Source organism: Cottoperca gobio, chromosome 17 (assembly GCF_900634415.1).
Source record: "Cottoperca gobio chromosome 17, fCotGob3.1, whole genome shotgun sequence".
Taxonomy (NCBI): Eukaryota; Metazoa; Chordata; class Actinopteri; order Perciformes; family Bovichtidae; genus Cottoperca; species Cottoperca gobio.
The window spans coordinates 2,463,817-2,476,894 of NC_041371.1; the positions used below are offsets into that span (position 1 = coordinate 2,463,817).

The window sequence follows — 13,078 nt, forward strand, 5'->3', positions numbered from 1 at the left end:
ACTGAAGGACGTTCTTGATATTATTCTGTGTTCTTGAAGGAAACTATAGAAAACACACACAAAGAGCCGACACAGATTTAGTGTTTCCATTATTATTATTATTATACTGTAACGGAATCACATGTTCACTTATGTACATACAGAATATATCAAAAGAAAAGTAATAATCTGTATTTTGCGCTTCATCCAGTTTTAAATGATAAAATACCCGCCGATTGGATTATTTTACAATCCATGACGGATCTTTTTTAATCGTCTCGTTCTCTGGGCCCAGGATAGCAACGCCACGCGTCCTCTGACCCGCACCGAGGTATCTGCAGGGGAACACCAAACATTAACTTTCTCTCTCGTTGGGTTTCTTAACACATCGTTTTTAAATTGGGTGAACGTTTTACCTTTCGGCCACTTGCAACAGGCTTTCGTGAGTGACGGCGAAGAGTCTCTCTCTGTGATGCTGCAGCATCTCATCTGTGACTCCACTGAGGAAGCGACCCATTCCTGCAACACGGACACGGTCAACAAACTAGAACCCAAACCGCTTCTATTTAACAAAAGGAACGGCACCTAACTGTTATATTTCTGATAACTGACATCTTGTTTTAATGGTGCTCTAAAGACTTGATGATAAAAGGTAACTGCTCCATCACTTTCCTCACAGCGGGAGTCTCACCTTTGCTGGAGGGGGCCACAGGTGAGTCGACAGCGGAGAAGACCGACAGTTTGGCTTCATCGATGTCCTGCTGGGTGAACTGTCCCGACTTCGCCCAGTCCACACCTTTACGAAACGCAGACAAGGTCTGCACCGCGTTCGGGTCCCTTAGAGACGGATGAGACGTAAACGTGAGGCACAAACTCTGGAAATACACTTCAGTCATTATTTATTTTCCTTGTGCGATGTGAGGCTCTAAGGACAGAGGGTGTCGTAACCTGTACAGTCTGTAAAGCACACTGAGACAAATGTATAATTTGTGATATTGGGCTATATAAATAAATTTGATTTGATATAAATAAATATATTTTTTTTTTATATAAAATAATAATAATAATAAATAAATAAATATATATATATATATATATATATATATATATATATATATATATATATATATATATATATATTCTGACTTCTAACACATTTCGAAGCTTTAAAACACTTTTCAATGCATTTCCACTTCCTTGCAATATGTAACACATTTGTGTAATGTGCATTGCAACACTGCACAAAACTGATGAACTGCTGCTCACCTGTATGAATAAAAGGTGAAAAGACCTCCTCCCATCCTGGCTCCGCCCCCGTAGGCTCCGCCCTTCTCCCGGATTTCTCCATGAAGAAATTTCGCCGACATCATCCTCGCCAAGATGCACAAACTGACAAGAGAAAGAAAGCGGGCATCAGTCGGAGGACGTGGACGGAGTAAGTACGGCTACAGAAGAACTAATCGGTGGACTGTAATCTTCAGTGCGTACCTGGCGTGGTCCTCGTGGGCGAACGGTACCGTGCGAATACTCTCGCTGACAAAGTTGACGGGGAAGGGCATCTGGAAGAACGTCTTCATCTGACACGGCTGGAAATTCACCTCCTGAAAAGTATAAGAGTAAAAACACTTCATGCTTCACCCTGATTCACAATACATGATCCATCAGTAATCAAACACTGCAATACACATAATATACATATTAATATATATATAATATACATATACATATTAATATACATATTATATACATAATAATATACATATAATATATATAATATAATATACATATAAATATACATAATAATATACATATTATATACATAATAATATACATATTATATACATAATAATATACATATTAATATATATAATATAATATACATATAAATATACATATTAATATACATATTATATACATAATAATAATATACATATTATATACATATAATAATATACATATTATATACATAATAATATACATATTATATACATAATAAGATACATATTAATATATATAATATAATATACATATAAATATACATATTAATATACATATTATATACATAATAATAATATACATATTATATACATAATAATATACATATTATATACATACAATATACATATAATATATATATACATATAAATATTAATATATATAATATACATATAAATATACATAATATATATAATATACATATTAATATTAATATATATAATATACATATATACATATTAATATATATAATATACATATTAATATATATAATACATATTAATATATATATTATACATATTAATATATATATAATATAATATACATATTAATATACATAATATAATATACATATAAATATATATAATATAATATAATATACATATAACATAATATATATAATATACATAGTAATATACATATTAATATATATAATATACATAATAATATACATAATAATATACATATAATATACATACTAATATACATACTAATATACATACTAATATACATAAAATATATATATATAATATACATAATAATATACATAATAATATACATATAATACATAATAATATACATATTAATATATATACATTTTATGAACTTTTCTTTTATGAAAAGATTCCTCGACACTTTACTTACAGAGATGAGTTTCCTGCTGAGTCCAGAGTCGTCCAGCGGGTCCAGTGGCCTCTTTAATGAAGGAATACAAAACGCTATTACATTTGGATTTGATCAACAACCCAACATGACAAACATTCTGCCGTCTCACCTCAATGATCGTAGTTCTGACAGGTTTGCGTGTCTTTCTGTTATCAGCGACATCCTTCATGAAACTCTCCAGCTGCGCTGCTGCGTCCGACATCTTCTGTGGCGTTGTGTTGACGGCACACCTGTAAAAAGATGAGAAGGTTTAGAGAAGTAGATGATATGCAGAACATGTTGGATAATATGCACCCACCTCATGTTGTCAGGGTTGAGAAGGTGTTTCTTGATCCTCGGTAGTATTCGGATGACTTGACTGAGGTCTGACATCTCAGCTATTCTCTTCATAAACTTCACCTGATGAACAAAAACACAAAACAGCTGTTTCACAAACTGATGGCTCAGAAACAAGTAAAAAAAGAAGAAGAGGAAAAACTTGCATGACATGTTCGTCTCATCACTACAGCTGGACAATATGGTTTGAATCAATATCACAATGTTAATGAGTCATATATATATATATATATATATATAATATAATATATATATATATAATATATATAAATATATATATATTATATAATATATTATATATATATATATATTCTCGTTCTTGCAGCCGTTAGACCTTCACACTCACGTTATATTATAAAACTGGTCACATGTTGATCACAAGCAGCAGATGTAAACACAGGAAGTTAAAAAGACAAAATAAGAGTTGTTGCACTTCCATCATGCTCATACTTCACCTGTTCCATCCCACCAAAGGTCTCCTGGAGGTCTCCTGCAGGAGTCAGGTGTCGGCATGCACGGGTCATGGCATACATGTGACCAGAGTAGGAGATCCCATTGGCCAACTCCTGTGCTGACATCATCACCAGCACTCTCAGGCGCTCTTCGTCGTTGAAGTGGGGGCTAGAAGAAGATGCTAATGTTAATGCTACAATGTCTCTGCAACCAGCTCACTGCTGTCAACTTTAGATCCATATCATGCGCTGTTTCTGTTGAGTATCACATCTCGCTGCTGTTGATATGAAGTGTTGTTGGACAAACCTGTTGAATATGTCGCTCCACAAGTGAAACATGTGAGGAAGGTTCCTCTCCAGACAGGAGGAGGACAGAAGGACTCCCTGAAACACAGAGAACACTCTTCAAACGATGCGTATCCCATCATGCACTAGGCTGAAGGACACATTTATAATGTTCTGCTGTGCACGTGTTGCAGCAGGACACACTGACCTGCTCGTACATGTCCAGCTGGGAGGAGTCAGTGGTGACGTGTGTGGAGACAGACACGCCTCCTGTCCTCAGATCCATCTCCTGGGACTGCTGCCTGTAGTCCAGCGCGCCACAGCCCATCCTGATCACACAAACAGTCTTTAAAAGTGAATTCAGCCGTGTAATGTCTTATACAGTACACAGACTGCACACAACATTACAATCCTGATATTAAGTTTCTCCTCATTTAGCTGGATTCCTCTCAGCATTATGCTTCAGAAAAGATTTTCCTTTAACATTTTTGTATGCTCAGTTTGCAACATCAAACCAGAGAAACAAAATAAACCCCGATCTTGTTCTGGTCTCTCAGACTGAGGGATAAACTCACTTGGCGATAACGCTGCAGAAGAGCGGCACGTAGAGCCTGAGGTCCTCTGGCAGCGTGTTGAGGCTGCACATGGCTCTGAAGTAAACCAAGCCGTTGGTGGGCTGCTCACAGTACTGCACCGGGACTCCTCCTGTGGAGACGAGGACATGCAATACAATTACTGTGCAGTACGTTACATTAACATGCAACGTAGTGAAACTGGAGCCTGTACCTGCGGTGCTGATTTGAACGGCGGTGATGGGTATCGTGGGCTCAATGTCGGACACTTTGAGAGCAGGCAAACACGAGGCATCCTGCGTCTTACTCTGAGCAGCGAGCAGCTCCAGACCTTTCCAAGAGGACAACACAAGTTATTAACACAGACAGATAAAACAAGAGACTCGATCCAACAGTCTAGAACATACAGACAGAAAACCTCCCTATCCCCTCCCTCCCCCTCCCTCCCCCTCCCTGATTATTACCTTTGTCATAGATCTCTTTTCTGTCTCCATCAGACAGAGCCTGGATCTTCTTCTGGAGCTTCTCCTCTTCAGCCTTGGCCTGTTTCTCTAAGTAGGCCTCGTCTGGGCTCATGGACAGAGTCAGCCTGTGTGTGTTCTCCTGCAGGGCAGAACATGAACTATCATTAAATACTCAAATCCACGGAGGAGGAGGTAACGTTACAGCTGACTCATTTCAGTTGCTCAACAATGATCTATCCCTGCACGAGTAGATCTTTAAAATGATTCTGTTGTTTGCTAATAAAGAGATTTCCTCTGCGATCAACATGCAAACACAGGTTACCGGTTTCATTCACCTTGAAGTAGTGCTTAACTTTGTCCTGCAGGAAGCGAGGGTTTTCCTTCAACGTCTGTCTGAACTGCTCAACGCTGTTGCCGATCTGCAGCAGCTCCACCGGGTTGCCGTCGTGGTTCCACGATGATGCTATGTACTAGAAAAACACAAAACACACACACAAAGAGTGAAGAGAGCAACATGTATCAACAGCAGCTCTGAAACTTCCTGCATGGAGGTTTATAAATACATGCAGGGTCCTTGTGCAGGGAAGGTTACAGACAAACAGCAGTGAACTCACCGAGGCCAGAGAAAGGCCGAAGTTTGTGGACTGGTGTTTCATCTGGATCTCAATCTTATGAAGAAGAGCTTCGATTCTTTCCTCCTCAAAGCCTTCCCTGTTAGCGAGGAGGACACGGGGTTAAAGATGATCCGACGTACTGTGGAGCTTTGCTGGAGCGCACAAACTGCACGTCGCTGAAACTTCTCGGGGACATTGTAACACTCCCACACGGCAGACATTTTCTTTCATTTGTAAGAAACAAACACTCGTGCACATGGCACCGGTTGTGCTCTCACGTCATGTCAGAGTCGTGTGCAGCTAATGGCTTCTACTTGCGACACAGCAGATAAACTTCGGTGCAGGTCCTCTTATCGACAGACAACAAGGTGAATATCTTCGACTAAATTAACCCTACTTCTGAATTGTACTCGACTTACTCTATGATGTCATCGATGGTTTGGCTGATGATTTGTTTCACCCGCTCCGCGTCCTCCTCAGCCATCCCCTGCAGACCGATGCTGAACGACGCCTCTTTGGTGCTGCCATCATATCTGCACAACAGGAATAAACACGCTTAACGTCACAGATAAACAGTCCAATGCTTGAGATGCAGTCATCTTAAAGACGATGAACGCACCCCACGACCGAGGAGAAGTCGGTTCCTATCTTGGGTTCGATGAGAGCTTTGTAGAAAGGAGAGTTCGGCCCAGAGATCATTAGAGACTGACAGCAGGCTGAGAGTGAATCCTTCGAACGTGTCAGTGATGCTGCAGAGAAACACAGCAAGACGTTACTGAACAACAACGCAGACGCAGAGCTTCACGTTTAACGAGAGGTGTCGTGTGGGGGCTTTTTGTATTGAGGAGTACAGTAATGTGTTCTTACTCTCCCAGCAGGTAGCTCACACACAGCGTGTCCTGCCTGGATGGATCTGGAGCCATCGCGTCCGGGCAGCAGCTCACACGGTCTTCTCTCTGAAACAGTTAAAAACTATGGAACTATGCGTGCAAGTGATAATTAAATACACGATGCGTTTAAATAAGTCACGTTAGAGTCGCTCTGTAAATCTAAAAACACCTTTAGATGTTACATTAAAGGGAATGGAGATCTTACAGGGCTGCTCCAGTGAGGCTGCGAGGGGACCGCGGTGTTCGGGTTGATGCGCTCAAACTTGGACAGAGCGTCTTCTTCAATCTGCTGCAGATGCTGCTCCAACGGCAAATCTCCATAAGTGAAGAACCTAAAGGAACGTTATGAAAACATATTTAAAATGCGAACAGCTTCCTCTGTCCTGTCACGCCAACACAGTTTCTCTTCCATCAGACGGCCGGAGAGGAGAATAATCTGACATCAGCTTCACATGTTTGCAGCGGTTTGTGCTGTAAACCTCAATGTGAGTTTCAAACGTCCTGCATTAATCTGCAGCGGGACAAGACTCTCAACAACAACAGCAACCAGAGTGTGTGAGCTGACGGAGTAAATACACACAGAGGCTGTGTAAGCGTGTGTTTCTCTCTACCTGGCGTTGCTGGGGTGGTAATGTGTGGCGTGGAACTGTTTGAGTTGCTCCCAGGTGAGGTCGGGGATGGCGAGCGGCTCCCCTCCTGATACCACAGAGTACGTGTGGTCTGGAAACAGCTTGTTCTGCAGGTGCTGAGCGTACACACTCTCGTTGTCCGACTGCGAGGAGACACAGACGCAAGCAAAGTCACTGCTTATATGATAGAAGCGTTATTAATTTACTTTTTCCTGTGTTCTAGTTTTATATGACATTAGTGAATTATTACACACACATTTGTGAATTAGATGTTTTATAGTGAAAGCACCGACATGGCCTGCGTGTGAAACAGATCAATGCGAATAACAGTGACCAGGTAACTCACAAAAACCCCCTTCATTTCATTGAACACAACTCCTTTAAACACCAGAGGGGACGTGAGATCTGTGGGGGTTTCATTCTCCAGCCTCCAGCCCTCCTGCCTGGAAAATCAAGAGACATTTGTAAATGATCTGTTAGACAATACAGCGAGAAGCAGAATCAAAGTTCGCCTACCTACTTCATAAAATAAAACTGGAGTAGTTTTAACATTGCAACATGTACAACCGCGTCAAACCTCACCAGAAATCCTGCTCTCGTAGACAAGGGAAGAAAACTGCATCCAGATACACCGACAGAAGATTCTGGAAGTCCTTCCCGTTTTGTGTTGAGAACGGGTACATGGTGTAGTCACTGGCTGCACGAAAACAAACAAACAGAAGCTTTTTATTTAGTTAATCAAGTATGTAGTGTGCTGGTGCATGTTAGCACTCGTTCTCCGTTCTTAAAACACTTTAAGAAGCTTTAAGGAGTCCAAAGTATTGTTCTGTACCTGTGAAAGCGTTCATGAAGGTGGACAGGGACCTGGTGAGCATCTTGAAGAAAGGGTCTCTGCAGGGAAACTTTGCAGATCCACAAAGCACAGTGTGCTCCAGGATGTGGGGGACCCCCGTGCTGTCCATGGGGGTCGTTCTGAACTGGACGCTGAAACAAAAACAAGAGGTTTCAATTCCGTACAAGGATAACAAAAGATGCTGAGTGTAGAGAAAAAGTTGAACTCTGTATCTGCTGTTACACATGTCAACCCACCTGAAGAGGTTGTTGGAGTCATCTCTGGCTGCATGGAGGTACTGAGCCCCCGTCCTATCATGAGTCAACTTCACTGCTGTGAGAAACAAGTCAGGGACCACTACAACCTGGGAATAGACACTTTCAATAAGTCAACGCGATTTATAATGAGACATTCAACCACAAAATGACTTTATAAGTCCTAAATTACGCTGAGCCAACTCAGTTCACCTCTCTGACTGTAAAGCCGTGGATCTTCTGTCCTGGTTGGTATTGACAAGCCCTCTCTTTCGCTTGTGTGCTCTTCAGCCTCCATGTCTGCTGCTGTCCATTGAAACTGGGAGAACAACATTAATATTACAAAGAATAATTCGCCCATCTTTGCACAAAACTAATGCAGATCTCGTATCTCAATATTTTATAGCACCACTGAGCATCTTGTGTATTGGCTGGCACATTCCCACAGCAGTGCAAAGCTTCATAATGATGCTGAAGCTTTAACGAGAGGTGTCCAAAACATCCTGCAGCCACACAACGACCATGTGGACCTTTACAGCCCTAAAGATATATACTAGGCTTGTGTAGATAGTGTTGCATCTTTCATTGCAGATAATAACTTTCCAGAGTGTGCATTAAATATATTTCACTAGACTTTCTTTCTAAAGGTAATAGAATGATAGGATACATAAACAACACGGTGTGCAGCACCAATATAGGCTCGTGTGAAACAATCAAGACTGAAGTTGAACTCCAGTAACGTTAGTTTTCCTTTACCTTTCAAGACTAGTTTATATAAAACTTTAAAACAGTAAAGTAAGCTAGATAACTTCTAAGTGATGCGTTCTCACCTTCGGTTACATCAGCTGTTTCATCAGTTTAAATGCTAACTTATGTCACATTTCGACAAAGTCAAAGCCCCCCCTTCTTCTGTAATATCACTCAGTATCTTGTCATGTTTCTACAGACTGTCGGTGGATGTTGTCGCGACACTACAACGTCAACAGCACACACGAGTAGGATGTAATTACTGGACATACGCCAGGTGTGTTCATGCTAACCTGCTGTACCGTTAGCTAACTTACCTTAGGTATCGAAGTTTCTGGAGCACCGCCTTCGTTTGCCGGAACATGTCTGCGGGATTATTCAAGTACTCGGCTATAAAAGTGACACAATTTAAATCTAATATTTTTAATAATCCCACATTATTTTAGTTGCGCATCCCGGGTCCGTGTCCTTCCATGCCGTGTGTACTACAGTTGACACATTGGATTAGTTGCGCACGTAAAAAAAAATGGCCGTCGCCTGCGCAGACCGCAGATCTGACAGTCCTTTTCTGCGCAGTTAACCCTATCCATCTACATTGAAACGTAGGTGCTGAGCAATTTTTGACGCCCGTAAACTGAACGTGCACACACTAACATGCTTGTTTCCGGTTGGTCGAGCTGGAATGTAGAGCAGATATGATTGGCTGTCCAAGGTATCACTAATATCACCAAACAAAGACCCGGATGAGGAGTTTTTGAAGGGCAGCAATATTGTAACACATATTTAAATCACACTTTGCAACTTCAAAGTGTGATATAACTGATTAATTAAATTAAATTAAATTAAAACTATCTAAGGATTGAGCAAGGTACTTAACCCTGAGTTGCTCCAGGGAGACTGTCCCTGTACTTAGTTCAATGTAAGTCGCTCTGGATAAGAGCGTCTGCTAAATCACCTGTAATGTAATGTAATTTCATCTTTCATTATATCCCGTTAATTGTAATTGAGTCTCTCTTCCAGTAGATGGCGCTGTAAGATAATGTTTGGCCCAGTAAGTATCACTGAAGTAGTTTAGTTAGTAACTTTTCAGGCGATGCTTTTTTCTAAATATTCCAATCTAGGGTCCCAAAGTACAAGAACAGTGAAGTTAAACCTATACACCTATGACTAACACACATTTATTGTTACATAATAAAAAATAAAAAGTTTTCAGTCCTCCATATTTATTTAAATGTATATTCCATCACATTTACATACTTAATTCTTAAGACTGTACTTCAGTGTTGCTAAGCAACTTTTTTTTAACTTGCCATGACATTGCACATTGCATTGAATGTAGGGTAGAGATTAAAAACTGAATAAAGTTTAAAAGTTTAAAATGTTTTTACATCAGGCGTCGCTGTTACACTTTATTTTGATTATTATTATTTTGATTATTATTATTATTATTATTATTATTATTATTATTATTGTTATTATTATCATTACTATTATTATTATGATTATTATTATTATTATTATTGTTATTATTATTATTATTATTATTATTATTATTATTATTATTATTATTATTATTATTGGTGAATGGTTGTTTTTATCGCTCCCAGCCTTACCGTCTACCAACGATTCATTGGTGTGTCAAAATACCTTTCTATCTTTGGCACGCTAAGAGTTTTTGCGCTTTAATCCAAGTGTGTGCTGTCTGTATGCTTACACGTCTTTCTTCAACCTGCATCCTCTTTGTGGCATCACATCTAGAAAGTGGTGCTTGCTATATGTATATCAGTGTTTTCCTTTGTAAGGTGCTCCAATCCTCTGCAGTCTGCATTTCATCGGAGGTTGCAGCCTTCTTCTTCAATATCCCCATATCAGGGAGAAGGTGGAAGGTGAATCCTCTGCAGAGGAAGAGATGCAGATTCAGCCTACTATTCTTCCTGGGATGTTTAAGTAACTATAGCAAGCATTAATAGACACATGCATACATTCCACAACAACAATCTATTTTAAAAAGGTTATAACTGTATGATCGTCAACCCTTAGCATAGAGAACTGCACGCTCACACAGTTAGTTCTCATTATGGAGTCCCCAGCAACTTCCTTCTTCCCCGCATAAATCACTCAGCTTGTATTGACATCAACAGTAGCCTTTTCTGTGTATTATTTTTTTCTAAATATCTTTTGAGGCACCCACAGTCATCCCTTGTGTTTCCACTGACAGCATGTGGGAGATTTTCCAGAAGCGTGAATAGGAGGCCTTGGTGAGGAGGCATGAGGCTTTTTGACAGAGTGAGCGTCCTCCAACACGGGAGCTGGCTCCAGTCCGCCACTGCATGTTCATTATCTGGGAAAACCTTGATGACACAAAGAAACGCTGCAAATATATTCATCTTTAAAACCTGAAAAATAATAAAGTGGCCATGATGTGAATTTGTTTCAAGGATTTTCTTGAGTGAAATTGAAGCTGCTCGTAAGTAGTTACACCTTTTCTTTTGTTTGTGTCATTTTATATAATGTGCAAACCACATACCTTCAACCTACAGGAGGCGAAACAGCTTTCTGGCAGCGTGCATCTCGCCTCGTTAATTTGATGTGCTCCCGTTGAATCAGGACGTTGCAGCAGGACATAATGCAAGGAATCAAAAGTTTAATATTATGACATTTAAAAGAAATAAAAGAGTTGTAAATGCTGCGAGTTTTATTGATTATACATTTGTCTCAGTGTGCTTTACAGACTGTACAGGATACGACACCCTCTGTCCTTAGACCCTCTGTCCTTAGACCCTCTGTCCTTAGACCCTCTGTCCTCAGACCCTCTGTCCTTAGACCCTCTGTCCTTAGACCCTCTGTCCTTAGACCCTCTGTCCTTACACCCTCTGTCCTTAGACCCTCTGTCCTTAGACCCTCTGTCCTTACACCCTCTGTCCTTAGACCCTCTGTCCTCAGACCCTCTGTCCTTACACCCTCTGTCCTCAGACCCTCTGTCCTTAGACCCTCTGTCCTTAGACCCTCTGTCCTTAGACCCTCTGTCCTCAGACCCTCTGTCCTTACACCCTCTGTCCTCAGACCCTCTGTCCTTAGACCCTCTGTCCTTAGACCCTCTGTCCTTAGACCCTCTGTCCTTAGACCCTCTGTCCTTAGACCCTCGCACCGCACAAGGAAACACTTCCTAAACGAAACCCCATAATTAAAGGGGGAACATGTAAGAAACCTCAGGGAGAGACTGAGGAGGGATCCCTCTCCCAGGACGCACAGACGTGCAATAGATGTCGTGTGTACAGGATAAACAACATAGTACAAATACAACATGTGACAGAAAAGATGTTGTGTTGAAAAAGAGGAAGTTTGTCAAAAAGGCTTCCCGGTGTCCAGCAGGACCAGGGCAGCAGGCGCAGCCACGATTCCTGATCCTGACGTGAACTTTGAGAGTAAAGTCACAAAGACGTTTCATTGTGACTTTAAGGTCAACTGAAGGATTACCAAAGTCTACACCCGTCTGCTCTTAATAAAGCCCTTTGAATAAAGTAATAATACATGGAGGCTGTGTAACATGACACACAAACGACAAATATAATGTCTGAAACATGCTTTATATGGTGGACCGCTCCACGTGCAGTATATACGGTGTCGTCAGGCACGTGAGTGACTTGGTGTTGATGTGCTTCTTCCTCCAGGTAATCCACAGGATTTGAAAAAGGTCTGGACTGTCCAGATGCTAGTTCATCCAGGCTTAAGCTATCCATCAGTGTCAGATGGAAAACAAAACCCTGGCTCCTCACTTGTGTCTTCTCACTCTGTTCTCCGGCGACAGTCTGCTGAGTCTGGATGTTTCCTCCCTCAGTAACCTCTCGCCACATATTATTACTGTTAGGACGGGTTTAGGGACACATATGGGCGTCCATGCAGATGATACACTCACAATACTGCCTCGCACAGAAGTAACGCTATTCTTTTGAGGATCTTTAATCTGCAACAATAATTCTCATTGCATCTCTGACCTTACATCTGCGTGTGTTTATTACTTTTGTCCAAAGCTACATACAAAGGAGGTAGAATCCCAATAAACACACACACACACACACACACACACACACACACACACACACACACACACACACACACACACACACACACACATAATTACGATAACTGATATGATATAATGTACATGCTACTGGAAATGAAAGACTATTTAAGTTTCATATCAGGCTGTTTACTTCATACATGCATCTTTGTTATCTTATCTCTATATGCACACACACACACACACACACACACACACACACACACACACACACACACACACACACACACACGTGCACGCTTGTGTTGGTCTGTGTTGTAGCAGTGACCTCTGTTCCTCAAT

At 40.6% G+C, this 13,078-nt stretch overlaps 1 protein-coding gene across 1 annotated transcript; it reads right to left on the minus strand.

The window, feature by feature from the left end:
• Window positions 1-72: 72 nt before the first annotated feature.
• pitrm1 (pitrilysin metallopeptidase 1) lies at window positions 73-9,079 on the minus strand. The gene is given in 28 exon segments (XM_029453168.1): window positions 73-314; window positions 396-498; window positions 671-816; window positions 1,246-1,368; window positions 1,468-1,580; window positions 2,620-2,670; window positions 2,750-2,870; window positions 2,939-3,039; window positions 3,432-3,597; window positions 3,736-3,812; window positions 3,922-4,042; window positions 4,289-4,418; window positions 4,500-4,616; window positions 4,750-4,888; window positions 5,085-5,219; window positions 5,364-5,460; window positions 5,783-5,896; window positions 5,983-6,068; window positions 6,070-6,112; window positions 6,231-6,319; window positions 6,459-6,585; window positions 6,865-7,025; window positions 7,229-7,325; window positions 7,465-7,579; window positions 7,715-7,866; window positions 7,972-8,078; window positions 8,182-8,287; window positions 9,033-9,079. Coding segments are annotated over 28 exon segments (3,078 nt in total). The 3' UTR covers window positions 73-220.
• Between the last annotated feature and the right edge of the window lie 3,999 nt (window positions 9,080-13,078).